This window comes from Oreochromis niloticus, linkage group LG15 (assembly GCF_001858045.2).
Source record: "Oreochromis niloticus isolate F11D_XX linkage group LG15, O_niloticus_UMD_NMBU, whole genome shotgun sequence".
In the NCBI taxonomy this organism is placed as follows: Eukaryota; Metazoa; Chordata; class Actinopteri; order Cichliformes; family Cichlidae; genus Oreochromis; species Oreochromis niloticus.
Window position 1 is genome coordinate 23094723 of NC_031980.2, and position 26027 is coordinate 23120749.

A 26027-nucleotide genomic window follows, 5' to 3' on the forward strand; every position below is an offset into this window, starting at 1 on the left:
AAAAAACTAAACATATAAAGCCAGAAATGTGCAGAAATGTTTTTTTTTTAATTCATTTTATGTGTTAAATCTATATTGATGTAGAGAGGACTTTCTCTAATCTAATGCATGTTTTGTCATGTTTAAAGAATAAACGTGCAACTGAAACCTGTTCTGCTGATTATAGAAGCAACATTAGGCCAGCTGAGTGACTGCAGCATCGTCCTCCACCCCCTCTAGACACAACTTTATTTCCTCCTATTGGACAACGAGTCAAAGCAGAGCTCTTATAACACAATCCAAACCTACTTAGCTTCAACTTTAGAAAGTAATAACTGATCAATAACAGAGTTCATGAAGTTATTTTGTCTTGTTTTTTTCCTTTAATCAGCGTTGAGTGGTTGACCATTGAAGAAAAAAAAAATTGCCTTCGATGGTCCAAAACCCTGCAGCTCTCCACCAGCACATAAAGCATGACCACACATCACTCATACTGGAGTCCTGTCAGTGTTAGAACTGCTTTTAATATTTTATTGCTTGCCTTTAAGTCATTGCATGGGTTTCTGCCTCCTTACCTCTCTGCCCTTTTAACTTTAAGTGCTTCCACGGGATTGCTGAGAATGAGGTGCCCCTGGTTGTCCAAGGTTAGGGCCTCGGTGGTTGCAGCAACTGAATCGTGGAATAAACTGCCCCTGACTCCAGCAGACATGTTTAAAAACAGTTTTTAATTGAAATTTTTTAACAGCAAGTACAAAGAGCCACAAAAGGATTAGGGTTGCAATGTTTTCAGAGGATGAGCCCATCACAAGTAGGCCAACTTGAGCTGAGTTTCATCTCCTGTGAGAACTCAGACACCAAATAGTTTCTACGGCTTTTTTGTTGTTGTTGTTTATCGTGTCCCTGATCAGACCATCCTGTTCCCGTGTTTCTGACTGTCAGCGTCTCTGTTTGAGAGGCGGTGTGTAGCCGCACGCCTAATGACTGCAGGGTGTTAGTGACGAGACCTCAGCCACAATTCATGATGCACTTTGTGTGTGTGTGTGTGTGTGTGTGTGTGTGTGTGTGTGTGTGTGTGTGTGTGTGTGTGTGTCTAACGTGATCCACGCAGCTTGTGCCTCGTCACCTGTTGGGTTGTTTCCTGCCGTCACAGCAGCCTGCAGGATCCACACTGCATGCTTTCTGCACGCTGCTAACATCCTGCTCAGCTCAGCAGGAAGCTGCTCCACCTGCTCCGTCTGCAGGCTGCAGAAGCTGCTGAACTCCAAATCCACTGCACACACACTTTATCACAAAAACGCACACACACTTTATCACAAAAACGCACACACACTTTATCACAAAAACGCACACACCCTTCACAAAGCTGCAAGAGCACAAACTCTTCAAATTAGCTCCTTATTTTCTCACTAATCAAGTTACTTAGAAGATTTGAGATGGACTTTTATCCACCCGCATGAATTATGATAGAAATAAAAAGGAAAATTAAAAACACCATCAAAGGACGGAGCCGATTAGTTATTTTAAAAAATGTTTTAGCTTATCAATAAATCATAAACCACTGCTGCTTGTTACAGTGTTTTAAATACACTATACAGGCAATTAAGAGAAACACCATATACATCTTTACTTATTGCAGGAGCAGCTGTGAGTGAAGTCTCAAGTGTCTGAGTGCCATTAAGTAGAGTTTGTGCTCTCAAAAGCAGGAAAACCTCGTGCATCAAAATGGCCATCAGTGAGGTATATACGGTTTAAGGAACTAAAACCTGCAAAACCACTGCCATGTTTCCTTTAAATGAAGTCTTTACTTATAGATGTCGTGTCGCAGAGAAGTTTATGTCATTATTTCTCAGGAACTGTGCAGAAAATAACAAAAAGGAAACGGAGAAAGTCGTGAGAGGTAGTGAGAAGTTCCATTTTTAGATGTGTTGGTGTTTCTTTGTAACTTCTATTGATTTAATACAAACGTATCGGCGTGTCTTTATTAAGCCAGTATGCATATATTTAAACTTCAAATCTGAGTACTCCATCAAGCTGAGTGATCTGTCTGGTGGTGTTTTCCCAATTAAAAAAATAAATCTGTCCAAAGAAGGCCTCCTGTTTGGAGGCTACAAGTTAGGTCCATATACAGTTCTGATAAAAGTTTAAGACCACTTGAAAAATGGCAAAAAAACTCATATCTTGCATGGTTGGAACAAGGTCCAAGTAGAGCTTCAACATACAACAAGAAATGGGAGTGAGACAAAACATTTTTTGACCATGCAATTTATTGAAAACAACGCTTGAACTGAAACAGGCTGTTTTACAGCTGATCAAAAGTTTAGGACCACATGCCTTTAAAAGGGAAAATCTGTGCAAAAATGTGGATTCAGTTTCTGTCAGGTAGTCACACTGTTGTGATGTTCTGATGGCAAAGGCAAAAAAACGTTTCCTTTTTGAACGTGCTCGGGTTGTTGAACTACATAAGCAGGGTCTCTCGCAGCGTGCCATCGCTGCTGAGGTGGGATTTGCTAAGACAGTCATTTGAAGAAAAAAAAAAAAAAAAGACAGTCATTTGGAATTTCTCAAATGATCCCGAGGGTTATAGAATAAAAAACTCAAGCGGAAACCCCCAAAAAATTTTTTACCAGCACCGAACTGGAGGATCCAATTGGCTGTCTGTCAAGACACTGGACAATCCTCCACCCAAATTAAGGCCGTTAGTGTTGCTGACTGCAGCCTCATAACTATCAGATGGCATAAGAGACTGAAGGGCTTCAAAAACAAAAACAAAAACGTCTTCAAAGGCCTCGTCTCCTTAACGCCACAGAACTGACTGTTTGGACTTTGCAAGAGAGCTCCAAACATGGGACATTGAAAGGTGGAAGAAAATTTTTTTTTCTGATGAGAAAAAGTTTAACCTGGATGGTCCTGATGGTTTCCAACGTTACTGGCATGACAAGCAGATTCCACCTGAGATGTTTTCTAGGCACCACAGTGGAGGGGGCGCCATAATGGTCTGGGGTGCTCTCCTTCAGTGGAACAATGGAGCTTCAGGAGGTGCAGTGGCGTTAAACGGCCACTGGCTATGTCCAGATGATGCAGAGAGCATCCCTCATGACTGAGGGCCCTCATCTGTGTGCTAACGACTGGGTTTTTCAACAGGACAACGCTACCGTACACAATGACTGCAGGAGAAGGGGCTTCTTCCAGGAGAATAACATCACTCTTTTGGACCATCATGTGTGTTCCCCTGATCTAAATCCAATTGAGAACCTTTGGAGATGGATGGCAAGGGAAGTAAAAAAAAAAGGACAACAGTTCCAGACAGTCTTCACCACTTGGAGAAATGTTCCCACTCGCTTCTTTGAAACGTTTGCATCAAGCATGCCGGAACGACTTTTTGAAGTGATCAACAAAAACGGTGGAGCTACTCATTACTGAGTCCATGGTTGAACCTTTCCTGCTTTGTGGGGTTTATGGGTTTTTTTGGAGGTGTGTTCCTAAACTTTTAATCAGCTGTAAAACAGCCTGTTTCAGTTTAAGCATCGTTTTCAATAAATTGCATGCTCAAAAAATGTTCTGCCTCACTCCCATTTCTTCTTGTTGCATGTTGAAGCTCTACTTGGAACCTTGTTAAGATCCAACCATGCAAAATATGATTATTTTTTTTTGCCATTTTTCAGGTGGTCTTAAACTTTGGATCAGGACTGTATATCGGATGAAGGGTTTAGGAGTTTCAGCTCCTTTACATGTGCCACCCTCTTTTTAAATGGACCAAAAGTAATTGGACAGTTTACTCAAAGGCTATTTAATGGGCAGGTGTGGGCAATTCCTTCGTTATGTCATTATCACTTAAGCAGATAAAAGGCCTAGAGCTGATCTGAGGTATGGTGCTTGCATTTGGAAGATGTTGCTGTGAACAGACAACATGCGGTCAAAGGAGCTCTCCATGCAGGTGAAACAAGCCATCCTTAATCTGCGAAAACGGGGGGGGGGGCGAACCCATCCAAGAAACTGCTACAATAGCAGGAGTGGCAAAATCTACAGTTTGGTGCATCCTGAGAAAGAAAGAAAGCACTAATCAACTCAGAAACACAAATAGACCTGGACAGCAGTGGTGGATGATCACAGAATCATTTACACAGTAAAGAGAAAAAACCCCATCATGACAGTCAGTTATGGTGGTGTCCATGGGTTCAAGACTTCAGGCGGTCATTGCCAGCAGAGGGATTTCAACCAGGTATTAGAAATGAACATTTTGTTTTGTTAGTTATTGTGTCCAATTACTTTGAGCCCCTGAAATGAAGAGATAGTGTTAAGAAAAAAACCCCCGCTTTAGTTTCTTGCATTTTTATGTATGTGAAACTCTTTGTTCAACCCACTGAATTAAAGCTGAAAGTCTGCACTTCAGACTGAGTTGTTTCATTTTTAAATTTACGGAGGTAATGTAAATAACCAAAATTAGAAAAAAGTTGTCTGTCCAAATATTTATGGCCCTAACTGTAACTCTGTGTAGGACTAACACACAAGCAAAAGCTGGTCCTGCGAGGTCCTGTGTTTGTGTCTCACTGTTCTCTGTTTTTACTCTTGCTTTCACTTTCTGTAAAGTGCACGTGGTTAAGGTAAGGCGACAACCAAGGTATGGATTTAAATACACTCCATCACACTAATGATGCTTGTCATTTAAAAAACAATACTGTTTGGGAATGACAGACCCATCTCACTAATGCCAAAATATATGACTTTAAGAACGGTCAGATCAAGTGGTTAAGTTTACTGCTAAAACCCGGATTTTTATTTATTTATTCATGGCTTGTTTTAGGCACCATCTGAATGATACATGGAGGAACCGGCCAAACCATCACCAGTATGTTTCTAGTTCCAGCTCCTAATTTTCATTCTTGGACTCTTCTAGGGTAGCTTTGCATGATTCATGCTTCAAAATAATCCCTATTCATCTAATATTGGTCTGAAATGAGCCTCTTTCAGCCAGTTTTATTCTGACTAGCTACCCTTCATAAACAGATGGCTTGGACAACAGGTGGGCGGGGCTTCTGTACCTAAGATGACCAATTAGAAAGGAGTTCATGGTCCCACAAATATCTGTCTGCGTACATGTTACCGTTTATCCAGCAATCAAAGAGAAGTTATAACCCCCGCAGTTCTCAAAAATCCAGACTGTGGGTTGCTGGAAGCAGATGATGTATGCGTCTGCCTGATGCTGATTGGTTGGCAAGGGGGCCTGAATAACAGTCACCAGGCATGAGAGAAGCATGAAATTAATTTCTCCATTGACTGAGGAGCTCTCTGCAAGTAAACAGGTCATCCCCAGACTGCCAGCAGACTGCGAAGGTGTTTTCCCTGCTGAACCATAAATTCCACCTTTAAGAGATCCGGTCTCACTGACATCCAGAGCCAAGTAGAAAAAACCATCTGAAACCTAGCATTCAAGGCAGCTTGAAGCCTGAGCTATTGTACTTTAAACTTTTAGGCTGTATTTTTATGTATTTTCAAATACATAATTAATTATGATGATTGGAATCAAATGCACACCTGATGTAAATATGCAATACATTTAGTCCATTTTCCTTATATGGACTAAATGCTCAAATAACAAGTATTAAGAGAAAGTTTTACAAAAGATTATTGGCCTGTTTTTTTTTTTTCCCCCTGCAGTGGCATTGTGGTCCAAGCAAAGCAGAACCGATTCAAACATTAGATTTTCTTTGGGGTTTTGTTTGGTCTGGGAACTAGAGTAACAGCCTTGCATTAGACATGGACAGTGACCCAGACGTGGACCTGTCACCACAACATTTGTAAACTTCCTGTTAAAAGAGAAAAAGGAGCTGTAGCTGCTGAGGAATCTTCATGCTTTTCAGGAGAAAATCTAATTCTTGATTTAATTCTACCTATTTCAGCTGCTTTGGGCTTCTGGTAGTTTCCCAGTGTGGCGTTTCTGCGAATTTGTTTCATCACTTGTCATGTGTTCCTCATACGGAAAGGTTAGGTAATCTTTGACTTTGGAAAGAAGCCGGACCACGACAGGCGATGAGGTCATGATTTTAACAAAAAAAATTCCGTCTAAGTGGAAAAAATTGTTGCAGTGAGAATAAACTGATGAGAGTTCACTGAAAGGGGTCAAAGGTCAGCAGGCTGGCGCAGCTCTTTTACAGATAGTTCAGTGCGGCTATAAAACGGGTAGAGCACAGAAAATTTCCAATTCAAATGAGAGTCGTAAATGTTGGTGTTCTTCTTCCTAATACACTTTATATTCATAGACCTAAAATCATATTTATTGATTATCTGGGTTTCCTGCACCAGTTTTAAAGTTCATTCTATGTTAAACAAAACCTTCTTAGGTGCTTTATTCACTGACGATCTCCTGTTTTGCATGCTTGTGCTCAGAATGGCACAAAATATAAAGACACTAACTACTATCACTGTATCCCCACACATACACATTACCCAAGTATATTAAGAGGCTCATTTTAAATTATTTTTTTTAAAAATCGGTCTTATTTTGAAAGACCAGTTGCTGCTAACTGTTCCAAACACTGAGTCAGGACTTTCTGAACAAAATCCCACAAACGAGACAGGAAGTGGCCTGCCTGAGTGTAAAAAGTGCTTTATTACACGTGTTTACGTCTAAAAGTGTTATGTGTTACAATCCATTTATCTCTTTCATCACACAGATTATGATGAATGAGTCTTCAGTCATATTTGATGGGTTTTCCCCTCAGGCTATCATTTTAAAAGCCTACCACAGGAAAAAAGCCGCAGCAGACGGTGTAATATTTTAGATAGCTTTCTAATAAAGCAATCTAGTTCCTAGTTGGAAACGAGTTACCACTTAAAGCTGCCCTAAAGGCTCTGTGTAAAGTGAAGCCATTAAGCTAATCTAGCAATATTTATTGGCCAACAGGGGGGCGCCTGCTCTGGTTTAAAAAGAAGTGTGAGGGGAAAGTGACCTTACCTTTGACTGAGATCAAAAATGAAGTGACCACTTTCCTGATGGCTGCATAGTCTCGGTCACTAATTTTAAGTCTTATTGAATAAAACATGTTTACTTTCTCAGTTTTGACACTTGGTTTCTAAAGGGACAGTAAAGCAGGGTAGGCTTTAGTGTCACTACAGTATAAACATGTAATGTCCGTTAGTGTCACTGTTAGATCCACTCTTATTCATGATGTTTCAAAAGCTAAATTGGTCATACCTGAAATCCTCAGATTGATTCTTAAAAAAAGGACCAGTAGGTGAAATCCTAAAACTATTTGTTAACTAATCAATCAGCACTCCACCCTTTTGAGTAACTGTGCTCACCTCATGCAAGTGAAAAATTAAAAATGGCATATCCAGCATACATAAAACCAAAATTGAGGCTTTAAAACTGCTGTTCAAACTAATGGGTAATGTCACAGTGGATGTGTCCGTCTTTTATATACAGTTTGTATTCGGCTGTATGTTGTAGTGATCAGCTGAAGGGGAAGCTGGGGGGGGGGCATGTGGTCTGTAACTCAACCACCACACCACAGGAGTCAGGTGAACATGTAAAACCACCATGAGGCTACGACTGTGACTGACTGATTTTTATGAGTTTTGCATGAATATAGCGCTTTCTGTTTTTCTGTGTTTAATTCTCTGGATAATTGTTCTTTTAAACTGTAGCACGGTGTTTTGGAATGATCAGTTTTCTCTGTGAGGGCACAAATGCAGTCACCTAGAGTCCCTAAAACCTTTGAATAGTGCAGCACGTTTAACACTACCCGTGTGTCTGTGCCACGTGAACTCTGAGCAATAACACCTCCCCATATCCCTCCTCAGTTTCCTGAATGTGGATTTTTTGGGATGTACGACAAGATCCTGCTCTTCCGTCACGACCTGAGCTCGGACAACATCCTGCAGCGTCTGACCTCCGCTGAGGAGATCCAGGAGGGCGACCTGATCGAGGTGGTGCTCTCTGGTAAGGAATTAAGTCAGTTTTCTTTTTTCCCCTCAGCAGGTGGACATAATGTTCGAATTAAAAACATTTATCAAATATGCAAAACTCCAAATAGTGATAAAATCAAGTGTGCATACATAGCCAGTAATACTCCAGCCCTACCCATCCCCAGCCCATCACTCCAATCCTGCCCCGTCGGAGTTTAATTTTAAATGTAGCTGATCTGGTGTAACTGATCACCCCGTGCCAGCCAGTTTGCGGCCTTGCAGGGATTTTATGCTAAATGTCGTCACAGCTGCAGGCCCGTGGTGCACTTGTGGTGGCGTTTCAGCTCGTCGTACACCTGATTTCTGTAATCTGACACATGTAGCAGTGTCTACACGATGCATCAATGCACGAGGATGGAGATGCTGAGATGGCACAGAGCAAGATCTCTGCAGCATTTGAACAGAATGCCGAAAACGTGCATGACTGCTTTGTTTCCTGTTTCAACTTCTTCTTCTCCTGTTTTCAGTTCTGAAATGGTCACGTTTTTCTTCTTGGATTGTTTAGAAGCAGACTGAGAGAGAGTCCAGCTTTTATTGTCCCCTTAGTGCTTTTATTAGTGTTTATATTTAGACTGAATCCCCCTTTTCTTGTTCTCTTGAGTGTACCTTAATTTTCTCTTTTTTTCTCTTCTGAATTTCATGCTTCAGCTTGTTGGACTGAGCATGTGCTGTATAAATAAAGTTCTTTTAAATTTTGTCAATAATGATTGTATATCCTTCTCTGGTAGCTGCTGAGTCTTTCCCAGTTTTTAAGTTCTTAATTTTCAGACAAGTAGATGATGTCCCTGAGATCTTCATTAATGCACAGACATTAATGAAATAAGCATGAGTAAAGAAAGAAAGCATGCTGCAAAAACAGAAGACACACCTACATCTGCATGTTGTTGTTTTTTGTGGGATTTTTTAGGACTTTCTATAACTCATGGTTTAATATTTGTTAGTTTGCACCTGTTTTCTTAAACTCCAGCTTCAGGAGAGCTCAGGACCATTTAAGGTATGAAAAAGAAGCAAAAATGATTCCAGCTAATAATAAAGAGATTAACTTTAAAATCTGCAGTAAGAATAAAATATTTTTTTATATATATATTTTAATGAAAAACACGGTCCGTTATTAAATAAATCTTCAAATCTTGTATTTGGGTTTCACACTGAAGTCAAAGGTAAGTTTTAAACATTTAAATTTTATCTTTATTATTTATTTTTGCCTAAGTTTCGTATCCTCCGGGTAAAATGAGGCTGGCACAGATCTCGTTTCCTCTCCGCCAGCGCCGGCTCCCTGGGTCACCCCATTCGCTCTAAACATAATATTGTGCATAGGATTGTCACTTCCTGACTCATGTCAGCGGGTTGGGCTGTGAAAACTAAAACTGACACCTTTACAGCCGAACACCCAGACGCGGAGCCGCGCCAGGTTTAAATTACACAGGAGGGTGAAAACATATCGCAACCACACAGGGTGCAAACCCACGACCACTTCCTCCTCCTTGTGCACCTCTCGCTGCTACTGCTGCAAAACCCTGCAGAGCTCAGCTGGTTTATTTCACTGTTACCATTCGAGCTGGTACCAGAGCGCCGAGCGATCAAGATGAAGCCGGCTCTAGTGTGATTCTTGCTGCTCGGTTAAGTTGTTTTCCGGCTTTTATACACACAAGCAACACAAAATGCTTTGTGTGGTTGTGTATATATGTAGTACATACACATTACATTTAAAGCAGATGAAACATTTTCAAAAAATGCAATAATTAAAGGTTGAAAATGCAAACCAGACATTCAATAAAAATATGTTTTTGTGTGTTAGGTTGAAGAGCGAAATGTAAAAAGTTCACAATTCAGCCTGATTTAAGCACTTTTCTCTTCTCTTTACTTGCATATTTGAAATCCTGTGTAACTTCAGACAAATAATACTTCAGGGTACAACTATTCCATGTGAGGCTTTCTAGTTTTGTAACGCCAGAAAGACTTGCCAGACCTTGACAGTTAGTGTATGTGTGACCATTTCTAGCGGTAAATTCATTTGTCAGATTGTAATTCTGATACGCTCGCGCTCGGAGCCCGAGCATCATCGTGTTGGTGGACCATCTCCTCCTGGTGCGGGTGGAAAGCTTCCCACAGAGACAGTCATAGTCTGACTGCGTGTGTGTGTTTCTGTTTCAGCTCTCGCCACAGAGGAGGACTTCCAGATCCGACCTCACACTCTGTACGTTCACTCCTACAAGGCGCCGGCCTTCTGCGATGACTGCGGGGAGATGCTGTGGGGGCTCGTCAGACAGGGACTCAAATGTGAAGGTGAGGAAGCACTCAGGAAGCTTCTGTGCTTTTACTGCTGCTGACATGTCCGTTTCCGCTCGGAGAACCCAGAAATTTTAGTCCCGGGAACTGTTTTTCTAACACAGTGGCTGAAAGTTTTGTCCAAGGAACTTTACATCCCAGGTATTTTTATTCCGGGAGCATTTAGTCCCAGGAATGTCTTTTCAAGGAAGGGGTTACTCCCACAGCTCTAACTCTCAGAACTTTTCCTCTGATATGCTGTGATGTACTTTGTCCCCTTAGAAAAAATAGTCAAAGACTCAAATGCTGTTGCAGAAACTGTCTTCACAAAGAAATAATAAACATTATAAAGCTGTTATTTAAATGCTTAATGGATGTGGGCAAAAATAAATTTTTAAAAGAGTTCAGTCTGCATTTTAGGCTCGCCGTCTCCCACCGGAAGGCAAGAGCTCATACTCGAGATGGAGGATGTGCGAGGGGTCTGATAGAGCTCCCTGTGCCAGGAAATTTTATTCCCAGAAACGCTTTTCAAGGAAGGGTGGTCGGAACATTTAGTCCCACAAAACATTTTCTAATGGAAGGAAGAGACAGGTGGCCTTACAGACGGAGGAGCTGAATAAAACAAAACAGGGACTGCACCAAGGCTCCCTATAAAATAAACAGGATTATTTTGAACTATGAAACATGCAAAGCTGCTCTAGTAGAGCCAGAGATGAGTTTTTTGGAGATAAATTCACACAAAAAATTGCCCCAAAAATGACCAGAAACAAATATATTTGTGCAGTGAATTTTGAATTTACAGTTCTTGGCTTACTTTAAAGTCTCATTTTCTCCATTTTCAGCAAAAACATGTTGTTAGCAGACTTTCATGGCTGTGCCCGCTGCATGTTCAAAGTGAGTGTTGGACCCTGCCAGGGATCTGGTTTGGTGTTTGATTTGGGGTTTGGTGAAGCGAGCAGGATGAGAGTCAGCACGTTAAAGTCCGAGGCTGTGCTTCTCTGCCACCACTCTTGGGTTGAGGTACAGTTTTAGCCCCGAGTTAGGGGGGAGGGAGGGAGGTCGCTGTGGCACTGGCAGCAATGTGAGCGCTGTACCAAACTGCTTTTACCCTCACCTGGTCATGGGCTCTGGTTAGTGACTGAACAAATGATTGGCAAATCACTGCATCCAAAATGATGTTCTTCTGTAGGTGGGTGGGCTGAGCCGGGCTTTAGACAGTGGGTGAGGGGCTCGGTCCTCTGGACGGAGCTCAGAATAGAGCCATTGCACTCTTGTGCCAAAAAGCCAGCTCAGGTGATCTGTAAGTCTGTAAGCCCCAGACTTACAGATCCAGGACTCACCGGAGAGATGATGGGAACACCTTGGGTTATTCTCCCAGTAGGAACTGGAAAATGTTAAAGAGGAAAGAGGCCTTCTAAGAGCAGTCTAACGATCATGAGCATAAAGTCTCAGATTTAGTCATCAGAAATCATTTACAGGATGTGTGTGCATTAAAATAGGCTCCTCATTATTTAAACATTATGATGGGAAATGATGTCAGTGATTCAGCAGGGATGTAATAGAAGTCCGGCAGGCTGTGTGCTATTCCCTCTGAGTGACCGATAACTGGACCTTCAAACCTATAAAACTCGACTGTTTCAACCTCCATCAGAGTTCACAGTGATGTCATGTTTGCTTTAACACGTCTCATAAAGTTTTATTTTCCCTGAGGTAACACGTGGTGGCTTCTCGGGTTTCCACCACGTCCACGCTGACCAAATCATCACCTCGAAATAAAAAGAGGCACGCACACATACACACTCTGATATTCACACACTGGTTTTCAGACCTGATTTTAAAGCTGCAGCGGCTCGTCGACTTCTTGCAGTCATTTTTCAGAAAAAGTCTTTAATGTTTTGATCTCGGCACTCTGTTGTGATGCCGAGCAGAGAGACACCCGAGCAGCTGATGTTTGGTTTCCGCTTGTACGTTTGAAACGGTTAAAAATGAAAAGTTCCCAAACCTGAAGCAACAGAAAAAAAATAGAAAAACAACCTTGATGGAAGAAAATTTTAGCTTTTTTTCCCTGCACATTTAAGCTTCTGATGTTGTAAACAGCTTTCTGAACCACATCCTGGACTCAATAAATTCTGCGTTTTTAAGCAGATGATTTGGCTATGAGAAGATTGTTGGGCATAAAGGAACCTTTAGAAGAGTAAATTAATACTCTGACACATTTTAATGCATTTATCTGATAAATAATGGGGCTCACTGTGCCCTTACTCGTACAGACAGATTTAATTTGAGGGATGAAATTTTCTTCACTGAACCGTATCCATATTTCATATAAGCCAATGATGTTGAGTAACCTGGTTTTGCATAGAAAATGGACAGAAAGGACTTAAAAGCCCGGCCCTGTTTGAAGGGTTAAAATTCCCTTGGTAAGAAAAATAAAAGGTTCATGCTCTGCTTTGGCCCTGCCGTGTTTTATCAAGAATCTGCATTCCTGAGGTTTAGTCTCAGCACTTTTTAGCCACAAAAGGTACAAAATAGCCCTCCTGCAGCACAAGACCAGACATTTATATTCAATTCAATTTTATTTATACAGCACCAAATCACAACAACAGTCGCCTCAAAGCGCTTTATATTGTAAGGCAGACCCTACAATAATACATACAGCGAAAAACCCAACAATCATATGACCCCCTATGACCAAGCACTTTGGTGACAGTGGGAAGGAAAAACTCCCTTTTAACAGGAAGCAACCTCCAGCAGAACCAGGCTCAGGGAGGGGTGGCCATCCGCCGCAACTGGTTGGGCAGAGAGAAAGAAGACAGGATAAAAAGCTTGTCGTGGAAGAGAGCCAGAGATTCAAAGCAGCTGAACATGGAAGCAAAGCTGCTGATTCACAGGTTTATCTGCGTTTCTACCCTTATCTGTGGCTCCGAAACCAAAAGAATGAAATCATAGATCATATCTATCATTCATATCTTTCTCGATTGTTGTTGGGGCTTAGAGAGAGGGTGAGACTAGGATGCCTCCCAGGGAGGGCCTTGGTGTCATCCTGGAAGAGCTGGAGGTACTGGGGGTGTCTCCTAGAGGCCATGGGTCGGACTCGGTTCCTTTATTAACTTTGGGATCAGAACTTTAGTTGAACTGTGAATCTTAACGATGGTTCCTCACCTGTGCAGGATGTGGACAGAACTACCACAAGCGGTGTGCGTTCAAGATCCCCAATAACTGCAGCGGTGTGAGGAAGAGGCGACTGTCAAATGTCTCCCTGCCAGGCGCCACCTTGTCTGTCGCTCGTCCACCTTCCACTGACTTCACCCCAGCACTGCAGGAGGAGGTGGGTCTGCTGTGCTCACACGAAATCTCTCATTAGTCGTTTTCATTTTAGTTGTTTTTTTTGTTGTTTTTTTTTAAATGTATTAAAATGTATGCACAGACTTCACATGCAGTTGTGCAGCCCCAGCCCCAGTACACACACACACACACACACACACATGCACTCTCTGTCTGATGGCTCGAGGCAAACCACTTGATTTTTCCATCCGGTTCAAGCCAACAAGCAGAGAGAGTCACAGTCAGATTCTCACAGGCTGAACAAGCACACAGATCAGAGGGGGACCCGAGCACAGTCAGACCCATATATGTGTCTGACCTGAGTGGACCCGAGCAGCATGTTGCACAATCAGTTAGTCTGATTGATTAACAAGCAGCCAAGCGAGATTTTACAGATCCCACAAAGAAACTGTTCCTTTAAGAGACCCGACGAGTGATCACGCTCGGGCAGCAGATCTTAAAGAAGTCTCGCTTTCTTCATGGACATTTCAGATAATTTGGACTTTGTTAGGAGGTCTAGAGGTCCACGTACATGTGGCGAATCAGTGAAGTGAGAAGTTTGATTATCCAACTGTTCTGTACTAATTCAGGCCCATTGTGTCACATGCTTCCTGCTCCTGCCAGGACAGTGGCCTGCAAGCTGCACGCTGTACAAGGACAGTCATTGTTCTTGTTCTCATGGATGGAAAAGAGTTTGTCTGTGCGCTGCTTTCACGATGAGTGAGCAAATCTCTAAATTTGATGTTTCAGATCAACCTCTTAAGCTCTGATTACTCCCTTCATTTCCTTTTAGAACTAAAAAAAAACCATCAATCAAAGACCAAAAACGACCTAAAGATCAGCTGGGTGATCCCGCCGCAGTCCAAACGCTCGCTCGTTAGGTTAATTGAGTGTTAGTTGGCTTTAGATGTGGGTGTGAGAGTGTCTAGTTGTGTGTCACCGTGTTAGCCTTATGGTGGACTTGTTTCCTTTAAGGTTTCCTAACTCTGATTCATTAGCAGCTCAATCCAGACACATACAGCGGAACGCAGAACAAACTCTTCACTGTTTTTGGTAGCGTTTGTGTGTTTGTGTGTTATTCTGTCTGTGAACACGATAGCTCGAAAAGTTTTATATGAATTCTGATAAAACTTAAAATTTGGCTTACATCCACCAAAAGCTTCCGGCCAACATAATGGTTTAAAAAAATCCTCATAGCTCAGAAACTATGATTCTCACATATATATCACGTTTGACCTCTGACCTCTCCTTCGACGTCAGTAGATTGCTATAAAGAGTTAAAGTTTTTCAGACTAACAAGAACATGCTGTTGACCAGCACGCTGGGCGATCGGCTCCAGCAGATTGCGTGTTAGAAGGAGTTTCAGGAGGGCAAACTGCAAACCTCATAAAGTGCATTTAAAAAGAACAAAGAAAGCTAAATTTAATACTTTTCCCTTAAATGTAAATGGTGCTAGGAGAGTGAGTCACCTCAGCACAGGTTTGTGCTTCTTGTTCACATTACGAACACAGAGCACCTTTACTGTGATAATCAGTAGTTAAGTCTGCCAGCACCCACGTGAAGCTGTGCATGCATGAGCGCAACAACATAACAGGCTCGCCTGTTTCCAGATTTAGCTGATTGCCTCTTTCAGGATGTTTGTGGTAATTAATAAAATAACTTGCATAAAAATGGAGAAAAAAAGAAGACTACATCATTTGTTGTTTATATTTGAAAGCTGAATCCACAGATGGGTATCTTGTTTCTATATCGGTATAAAATACTATAAATTGAAGTTTTGCCAGAGGCAGAAGAACTGAGATAAAATCTGAACTCTTGACCTCATCAGTCAGAGGATCTGGAGGCCCTGCTGGGAGATGAAAGGTCACTGAAAATCAAGCTAAACTGGTCTCAGTGATCACTTTTGATTCTATGAAAAACATTTCTGTCCTGGTGGAAGTCGTCTATTCCAGTATGGCAGTGCCCTACAGATATAAAAGATACTCTAGATAAGGGTAGGAATTATTAAACACTTTCTTCCTCCAGCGTCTAAGCGTGATGTCTTTTAATGATTTGTTTTTACATGAAGAACAAATTTAAATAGAAACTAAAATGAGTTACTGAAGCGTTATTGGTCAGTTTGCTCTCTGTTTGGAAATCTGAGCATAAGCAGAAAAATAAATCCTATTTCTTCTTCGAATTTTTATTCCTGTTCTCCGCCACTCTGCAGCGCCCTCTTCTGGGCGCCATGAAGCGCAACTCCTTGCTGAGCGGCCGGCCCATCTGGATGGAGAAGATGGTCCTGGGTCGGGTGAAAGTCCCCCACACCTTCTCCGTCCACACCTACACCCGTCCCACCATCTGCCAGTTCTGCAAACGCCTGCTGAAGGGCCTCTTCCGCCAGGGCCTGCAATGCAAAGGTGACGACACACACGCAAAAACGCACACACATGGGAAAATCTTAGAAAATAGAGAAACCAACAGTCCAAACTCCAAAGATATTCAATCTGCTGTGAAGTCCTAACCGTCCTTCACTTTCTTCTTAATCGCCCTGTGAAGTGTGTGGAGAGACTCTGCAGTAGTCTGTAGGAACCATCGGTTACTCTTCATCACATGGTTAGTCAAGAAGTTTAAAATGTTTAATATGTTTTTTGTATGTTTGTTTTTTAGACTGTAAATTTAACTGCCATAAGAGATGTGCAGCCAAAGTACCTCGAGACTGCCTCGGCGAGGTCGACTTTAACGGAGGTGAGTCGGTTTCACTTTTACTGCTTTAATCATCTGAAACCTTTGGTGGGCAAAATGTAATATCTGCAGACAGATTCTGACGCTGTAGGCAAAGAACAGGAGATTTGCTCTTCGACTCTTTTTAGTTTCTTCCTGTTGTTGGATTTTTATTGACCACTGAGGACACTTTGGTTTCATACAGGTAAAGAAGACCAAGGAGGAAATGCAATCTCAAAGCCGTCAGCTGCCATCTCATGACAGTTTATTCTATTAGGTTCTTCTGACCAGCACAGGGAACAGGAAGTTGGCTATACCAGATTCCATAAAACAGTCACAGTTGTGCCCAGAGGCTAAAGCAAAACCGTTAAATGGACAGTTAAATGGGTTCCCACCCTGGCTACTGTTTATCTGTAACACCATATCTGATTTCCTTTTTTATTATTATTTTAAAGAAAACTCCAAGCACACCTAAAATTTACTGATGATTCTTTAATGAGTCACTTTAGATGCAAACAAGTTTCACAGTGAACTAAAACAAATTTTAAAGACTAAAAATTACATGTGAGGAAATATTCTAACTAAGAAATAAAAACTAGACTTTTGAAAAAATTCAGACTAACTGAAACAATATTTTATTTGTCGAAAACAAGAACTAGTTTTAGTATTTGCTAGTTTGGGAAAAAGTTTATTTCATCCTAAATGATGAGACTTAAATCGACGTGTTTATTGAGACTTTATTTACAACACTGAGCAGCTGCTTTCAAGAAATGTTGTTTTCATTGGAACATATGCCCTCCATACAACAATAAAAGACAGCAATTTAAATAATAATTAAAATGACTAACACTGAAAAGAAGTCAAAAGAAAATAATAAAAGATTAAATAAATAAAATTAGAAAACACAAAACTTTGTTAGCTCATTCCCCCTGAGCACTAAAGAGCAGCTTGCAACACAGAATTTCTTGCACTCATAAATCAGTGATCAGTTATTTTGTCTATTAAAAGGCAGAAAATATTTAAAAAACGCTCAACTGAGGTTCTCAGAGTTCAACGTGATGTCAAAAAAATGTCTCGTTTTTGCAGCACTGATGCTACCAAACTCTTAGCAAGTTTATTTTGATAGAAAACAAAAGATGACTTAATTTCGCTCCCTGATTACCCTAACAATGATTTTCCTGTAGGTGACCTGCTCTACGAGACAATGAAACGAGTGAAGAGTCCATATAAGAAATAAAGGAGACAGAAATCTCACGTTTGCAGAGCTCAGACTTTACACTGATCACGTCAGAGTATTTTTTATCTCCTTTTGGTCCCTTGTAGGCCCCTCACCCCATAACACCATATTTTTTTTAAAGTGGATTGAGAAGCGTTTTCATTTCAAGTCTTTGGCATTTTACACCCAACCCCTGCTGGCCATTAGAGGAACTGCAGCTCAGTGAAATCTTGGGATGGAAGTTTTAAGACATGTTCCCAGACTCTCATGTTTTTCCTGTTTCTTCAGAGCCGGCCAGTCCCGGTGTGGACTCGGAGGCAACAATGGAGGTGGACAACTGCGACGTGAACAGCGATGGAGGTCATAGCATGGACGAGCAGGACGAGCAGTCCACCGAAGACAAGATCTTCTTCGAGGGTCCCTGCACAGACTGCGAGAAGGATGACGAGACGGTCAGAACAATCAGGTGAAGCAGACGACTTTCTTCAACGCCACTTATGCAGTTTTCTCTCTAATCACTGGAACTGGTGACGGGGTTTGAAATAGCATTATAAAAATCTTAATTTATCCTCATCAGAAAATCTATTGATCCTCAGTATTGGATATTTTGTCATAAGTAGAGAGATCATGATATGTGTCATGTGAACATGACAACAATTCCTCTCGGATATACGGTACAATTTCAAAGTGGCGTCCAGTGTTGGATGGCATGTTTTTACCTCTGTCAGCAATAAACCACAAGCGTGGCTCACCCTCATGTGGTTTGTAACCGAAATCTACAAAAAACGAGTCTGTTCAATGTTAAGAGAGCATAGAGCTGGTTTTAGAGAACAGAAAAGAAGGAACTCCTCCAAAGACTTGAATACATTTTATTTTTTTATTTGAATCTTTGACGTTCTCATCAGTATCTTATTTTTGTGTGGGGTTTTTTTCCTTAAAATGCTTCTTTGCATGTTTTTATTTGGTTTCACGCAGCCCGTCAACCAGCAGCAACATCCCTCTGATGCGTGTGGTCCAGTCCATCAAACACACCAAGAGAAAAAGCTCCACAGTGGTTAAAGAAGGCTGGTTGGTGCACTACACCAACCGCGACAACCTGGTAAGATGAAGCACAAAACACAGACAAACTAAGGGGTCTTTTGTGGGTTGTTAAAGCCTTTGGGTGCCTGACATAAACACAGCTGGTCTGTTTGCAGGAACAACAACAAAAGCAGGAAATATCTGAATTAATTTTATAATTAAGTAAAAATATCAATCCAGTCCAATCCTTTGGCTCTCAGGAGCGGCAAAAAAATTTCCGAAAAACAGACACAAACACTAAAAGCTTAAACATTTATAGGCAATATTCACACACAAGATACATGAAACACAATGCAAATATAAAACGTTAGTGCTTACAGTGTGATGTACAAACTGGCTCATGTGAATAGCATTTTTCAATAATGTGCCTCGCAGTAGGAGTTAAATGAGGTGTGCAAACTGGACGAGCACTGGGAGAAAGGCAAAGCCTTCACTAATCCCAGCATCGTATTTAGAAAATGTAATAAAAGTGATGTTAATCTGCACTAAAACTTAAAAGGTTCTTTCTTTTTTATTTTCTCTACCTCACTGCCAAATTTCAAAAATTTTAGCTTGGTAGTTTCTGCAGATGAACAAACACGGGGCACTGATAACCTACGTCCGCTTTAGCACTGCAGTCTGGAAGTTCGAGGTGCTTCATCAAGTCAGTGCAGAAATTATTAAATCCATTTTAATCACTGAGCTTTGGTTACTGGTTTAATATATCCACACAATCTGGAAACATGCTCTACATGCAAATGCTCTACTAGAAATTAAACTGACTACCAGTTAAGTGCATCATGTGAACACATCTATTGTCATCCAGGGAATTAAATTATTGGCCAACAAAAAGACTGTCCTATATATAGTACTGTTTGAAAAGGTTCCATGTACTTCAGATACTTTCATTCATATCCATCACTCAAAACTTCAAAGGAAAGTCTTTGATTGCTGGAAACTAAAAGAGATTTAAAGATTTTTATTTTCTCTCTGGACTCAGATTCAAAGCATTCTCCCTAATGACCTGTTTTGTCTTTGCAGAGGAAGAGACATTACTGGAGGCTGGACAGCAAGAGTCTGACTCTGTTTCAGAATGAAAGTGGAGCCAAGTATTACAAGGTAGGAGACCCGGTGAGCCCCGGATCTAGTTTCAGCTGCTCGGCCAAACAAAGCAGCGACATGAAGAGAAGAGCCGGAGGGAGTCGGGTTCATACCGTAACACAGCATGGACCTCATAAGACATTAACACACATCACTGTCTACTTATAACCACATTGTCCACTGTAATTGTTCCAAGAGCAGGTTGTCTATCATTGGTTGAAAGCTCTGTGTTGATAATGTAACTTAATATATTTAAAGAAAGGTGGCAAAGAAACACTTAAAATATCTGTTGTACCAACACTGACATTGAATTGCCAGGCGCATTGCGATTGTAACAAGAACTGGGTTCATACGTTTGAATTTATTTTAGACTTTGTTTAATCCAAGGACAAACATATACATTTACTCACTCAAATATTTTAAGAAGTGGTGCTGACATTTCTACAATGTCTTAAGTTCACGAGGCTGAGGCCTGTTAACTGTTGGTGATCAAAATTGACTTGAACTGGTAGTTCCTCTTTGCCAGCATAAAAGGATTTGTTTGACAGCACTCACTGGACTGACCCATACTCAAAACCATGGAGAAGTCCAAAGAACTCAGTGAAGATCTAAAAAGGTCATCCAAGGTTCAAGATCATCATTCAAAAAAATTGTTGTTTGGATATGTCACCACTTTGCTGAGGTCTGGAAGACAAACCCAAACTGTCACCCTCGGATGATGGACAACCCAGGAACCACCAAGGTTGAAGCCTGCCATGAACTGGAAACTGGTGGAACACCAAGCATCACTGTCGACAGTGAATTGAGTTTTACGTCACTAGACTGAGTGGTTGCTGACCAAGAAAGAAGCCCCCTCTCCAAAATCAGCACCGTCAAGCTTGACTAAAATTTCTAGCTGCCCACATGGACACACCAAATAACTGCTGAAGAAAAACTATGATTTATACGAGATAAAGATTGATAAGAGGTGTTTGAGAAGTAAAGGTGAGGTTTTCAAACCTACTGTAAAGTATGGTGGTGGTAACATCATGTTCTGGGCCAAAGTAGATGAAATAATAAACAAAAAATACCTCAAATCAACAGATAAACACTTGCAACTCGGATACAATTAGCTGTTCAAACAGAACAGGCTAAATTTAAGCTTCTGGAATGGGCTTCACAAATCCTCGACCTCAACCCCATTAAAGATTTGTGGGCTATGCTTTAAAGCCATGTCCATGCCAGGAAACCAACCAGTTTGAATGAACTCTACCAATTCTGCCAATAAAAGGGGTCAAATATTCATATTGAACCAGAAGCTTGTTGGTGGCTACCAACTGTGGTCAACTTGCTAAATATTGGGTGTGATGATATATGTTTATATTTGAGCCTGTATGTAGACTTTTGACTATGTGTGAATTAGAGAAAATCCAAAATAAATTCAAGCTCACAATTCTTGTTTTTTTAAAGTCATTAAAGATGCATGCTGCGCAATCATTTAACTGGAAAAGCAACAGCTCAAAGAAGTCACTAAAAGACCCAAATTACCACGACATTTATGCCCATGACGAGTGCCTGTAAACTTCAGCTGTGTAATGAACAGCGAGAGCAGCAGTGTGCTCGGCGATGTGTGTTTAATGGCAGTGCAGATTTGTGGCTTTTATTTATTTTTTTAATCCAATTTTGAACTTCCAAGTTGGACTAAATAGTTTCCTTGAAAACTGTGATCACTGAATTCAGCTGCAGCTCCATCACTTCCCTCTCTCATACCTCATGTCCTTTTATCTCGCGCCTGCCGCCGACCTGTTGACCTTTAGCACAAAGCGCAGCATAAACCCTCCTTTGAAGAGAAAGTGAGGGAGGGGTGGGGTGGTTGGGGTGGCGGTGGGAGGGGGGTCTGTGGTGGTTTTTGGAGATCTCGGGTCGCTTCCTGCTGCCTCTTTGGGTACTGCCACACTGCCAAGTGCCCGAAGCTTCTAAGGCACGTCCTGCCTTTTAATCAGAGGATGAAAAGATGGTGATGGGAGGGCGTGGCTCGGGGTGAACTTGGCAAAATGTTCAAATGAGTCCGAGGAGCGCAGAGACACCACTGAGCCAATCGCTCTTTTTGAAATGTTTGATCTGGCATGGTTAAGGGTTTGTGGAGGGGTGCAGGGTTTCTGCGCTCTGCCAGAAAGGGAAGGAAGAGAAGTTTTAAACACTGACATTCAAAGAGTGTCTTAGTTTTAGCGAGGAGAGGAGAGGTGCTAGGATGGAGCCCGCTGGATAATTTCAAGACCTCATGAATGATTTTGACTCTTAAAAAAATAATAAAATCAGAGAAGACATATCTATAAGTGCTGAAATTCAAGTTCAGGCTAAAGGGACGTTTTCAGATTACTTCATCCACAAGACCCAGGATTTAAACTTTCTTTTGTACTCCATAGGAGATCCCCCTGTCTGAGATCCTGCAGGTGGAGCCGGCGCAAGACTTTGGCAGGTTGCCTCAGGGCAGCAACCCACACTGCTTTGAGATCATCACGGGCAGCATGGTGTACTACGTCGGTGAGGACAACGGTGGCCTCTACCCCAACCCAGCTTTGGCAGCATCTGGCGTGGGACGTGATGTAGGGCAGAGCTGGGAGAAAGCCATCCGGCAGGCGCTGATGCCCGTCACGCCCAAGGCTAGCGTCGGCACGGGCCCAGGCCAGGGGAAGGATCACAGTAAGTAACGGACCCTCTTTAGTCATTGGTCCTGTTCTTGGTTTTGCCTGTTCCTTCTGTACCTTCAGCAGGAAATTCAGTTTTGTGTGAAAAAATATGGATGTGACCGCTGTGTCTGAAAAGTCAATGTAGAAGTTAATAGCCAAAAAAAAAAAAACCCCAAAGAAGTCCAGTCATCTTCTTTTCAAGCTCTCAATACTACCATGAACTGAATGGATGAAAACCTTAATAAATATAGAAGTGTCATAAACCTGCATTTATTCTAACGGCCAGCAGGGGGCGCTGGGTCTTCCTGTGATGGAACATTCTCATTTTTTTTTACTATGACTTCAGTAGACATGTAATGCTAGCTGCAGGTCATACTGAAAAAACAAACAAACTAGGAATTAATTTTGTAAAGTATTGTAGGGTCAAAAATGAGAATTAACCAGTGACTTGTCAGACACAATTCAAAACACCAAGATGGCGACTGTGACTTTGTTTAGTTCGAGGCTTCGCAAACCAAGATCATGGTGGCTACACCAGTCTTTACTCTCTCTATGGTTTACAAGCATGTAAAAAGAAAAAAACAGAATATTTGAGGAATTAGTCTTATTCATGTTACATAAGACCCAACCTCTTGAAGAATGGCAACCAATCAAAAATGTGAACCCAAAAAGATGACGCTCATATTGGCTTGTTCATTCCAGCTAAGTTAAACGACTGAAAATGAGGAAGCACCGTCAGTTCTCTTCCAAGATTTAATGGTCCATTGGCTCCTCAATGTGGTGAAGTCGTTCTGTACAGTCAGAAACAGCCCCAAAGCGTAATGGTTCCACCTCCATGCTTGACTGCGGGAATGTGTTACTGATGGTCTTCTTGGTGCCTTCAGATCATTAACAAGCTTCTCCTGTGTAATTTTGGGCTCATCCTCCAGCTTTCTCATGAGGCAAGCTATTGTTTGGAGCTAAAGAACGAGGGTGACTGATGGTCATTTCAGATTTCTTCCAGTTCCTAATTATCACCTTCTCACTGAGCTTCTTGTTGCTCGTCTTGTAGTCTGTTCCAGTCTTGTTCTTTCTACATCTCGTTGCTCTTGTCCGTGGTGGTGGAGAGGTTGGAATGTTTGAAACCGATTCTGTGGCGAGGTGTACTTTATACACAACAAGGAGAAATCAGGAGTATCTGTAATTGATTAACTAACTCTAATCTGCGTACCCAATTGGCTCACAGCCAGTCTGTGGGAGCAGGAACTCTAGCTGGGTTACAGGGGATCAAATACATACCTCACTCAATGACACAAATCAATTTAACTTTTATGTAATGTGTTCTTTCTGGAGTTTTGGTTGATACTCTGTTTCTCTCTGTTTAAATGAAACTATTGTAAAAATCAGAAACTGTTCATTTGTTTGTAAATGAACAAACTTACAAATTCAGCAGGAGATAAATTATTTCCCCCATTGTGTGTATACTTAGAGACATGTTTTTAAGCCTGTGGATGTTTGCACTGATGGATTGCATCTACTTTTGTTGTACATGTAGTAGTAGTAGTAGTAATTTGAAAAGCGTTGTTATGGTTTGGTCTACCTCTGACGACCTTTCTGCTGCATCACTGAGCTGGTGCACTTCAGTCTCGATGTGTATACGCCGTCTTTCTATTTTATATTCAGTCTGTATATTTTTAGAAAGATGGAATATCTTTCTAAATTTTATCTTTATGTAATAAAAGGCAGATGTTTGATAATGGAGGCACACCCAGTGAGGTTCATGCACACTATATTAATGCCCATCTTTGCCCTTTGATACAGTAATGGAGTCGCTTCTGAAATCAGATTAGACTTTTTATGTTTTAATGGACGTGCGTTTGTTTGTTTGCCTGCGAAAAGCTTCCAAATATTGTTTTAGGAGGCCACCGTTACACAACACACACACACACGCACACGCAGACACACGCCGTCTGCTGGCATTTTAACATGATTGAAGGGATTTCAGAGGATTTTCCGCTTCATCTCAGCTCCGATCCATCTCAGGTTAAACTGTCTCTTTGTCTGAAAATAAGAGTCTTAAGTTTCATCCTTTAAATTAGAGCACCTAAGTGCACCTCATGGAATTAAAGTAAAAGAGCATTAGCTGTTATTGAGCACAGTTGGTGTGTTATAAAAGTGCGGCGCTTCAGGGGACGCAGTCAGCAGTGGCGTTTACCACTTGTTGAGTAATTAATGGGGAGCTTCAATTTCCTCCTGAAAATGGATGTTTTGTTTTTGAAATCATGGCATCAATAAGTTAATGCACCGGTGATGTAACACCACTTTTTTTTTTTTTATTACCTCAGTGACACACAGACCCCTACTGGACCTTTATAGTCATGTATAACCGAGGGAAATCCACCCCCCACCCCGAAAAACAGAAAAAAAGGAAAGAAATTACACTGCTCTGATCCAGATGCATTAGTGTCAATAAAGTTATATAAATGGAAGTGATCAGCAGGCATGCAAACACTGGTGCTGCATTCACAGGCAGTGGTGCTTTTTTTTTTTTGTGGTGTACTGTGGAGATTATTGAAGCATTAAAAGACTTCATGTGATGTTAACCAAATTTTTTTTTTTCCAGTGGTCCAACCATTTTATTGTTGTTATTGTATTGTTATGAAATGTTATTCTATCCTGACGAATGATTATGCGACATAAACTTGCAGTGGTCTGGGTTTGTCTTTGTTAGGGAACAGCAGTAATCGCACAGATTTAGACGGGAAGAATCATTTCGTCAATTTAAGAGTCAATATTTACAGAAATAACCCTTTTTTCATAACTGATCCATCCCTGCAGTCAAAGGTGATCACAGTGTAGGGGCTCTTGGTTATCTACCTGTTTTTTGTTTTTTTTTAATATTGATTATAGATTCTTGGTCGGATTAAGCTCTTGGGAATTTCCACGCCATGGATCCAAAATGTTAATTTGATGTTCTCACTTTTGCCTTGTGACATGACGCTCCATCTTCCTGGAAAATGCAGATTGCCAACAAATTGCTTCTGGATCGCTTTCATTTGGCTCATTTCATGGAAAATCAGTCACCTGACCCCCTGAGAATCATCTGTTTTTGTGCAATAACTTTAATATATTTGATAAAAACATGCTATTAGTTTATTCTCGGGTGAGTCTCTAAATCTAAAGACAAAATCACGTGTTTTTTTTTTTCTTAGCACTAGTTCAATGTCTGATGTAGAGGAACAGAAAAAAGCATTTGCACTTTGTATGTTTGATCTGATACGTCACTGGAAAAAATGTCACAAGGTGCGCAGGAGTGCAGTCCTAGGAATGTTTTGGATGCTCAAACTCTCAGGCCTCTAGTGAAAGAATTGCATCCCTGTGTCAAAATTCCTCGGCACTCTTTGCGGTTGTGTGCTTCCCACTGCTCGATAAACCTACATCAGCTCTGCATGGTGACCTAAATATCAACAGGCTGCCTATCTACATCAGACTGCAGGTATTGATCGCAGAGGGGTGACCCGATCAAATCCCGGGCAGCGATCCGAAATCGATGTCAGCTCATCAGTTTTCTTTGCACAGAACGCGCCGTCGGCTTTTCAGTGTCAGCCTGAATTAATGCTCCCATCACATGAAAGGAGGAGACAGGAAACAGAGGCTTTTATTCTTGTGAGATCTGGAAAACGATTTGGAGATCGTTGTCGCAGCTGGCAATGTCGTCAGGGCTCTTTTCATCATGTGGTGTACAAAGAAATCTGCATGTTTGA

The 26027-nt window shown here is 41.4% G+C and overlaps 1 protein-coding gene across 2 annotated transcripts in view; it reads left to right on the plus strand.

Annotated features, from left to right (window-relative positions):
• Positions 1–26027, plus strand: part of LOC100705149 (serine/threonine-protein kinase D3) — a 54414-nt gene that overhangs the window by 24244 nt on the left and 4143 nt on the right. For both annotated transcript variants that reach the window (XM_003446654.5, XM_005452412.4), the window contains exons 3-11: positions 7780–7918; positions 10099–10230; positions 13383–13540; positions 15746–15935; positions 16186–16263; positions 17744–17921; positions 18431–18554; positions 19556–19633; positions 22021–22297. In XM_003446654.5, coding sequence (XP_003446702.1) covers positions 7780–7918; positions 10099–10230; positions 13383–13540; positions 15746–15935; positions 16186–16263; positions 17744–17921; positions 18431–18554; positions 19556–19633; positions 22021–22297 — 1354 coding nt within the window. The remainder of the gene's footprint in view (positions 1–7779; positions 7919–10098; positions 10231–13382; positions 13541–15745; positions 15936–16185; positions 16264–17743; positions 17922–18430; positions 18555–19555; positions 19634–22020; positions 22298–26027) is intronic.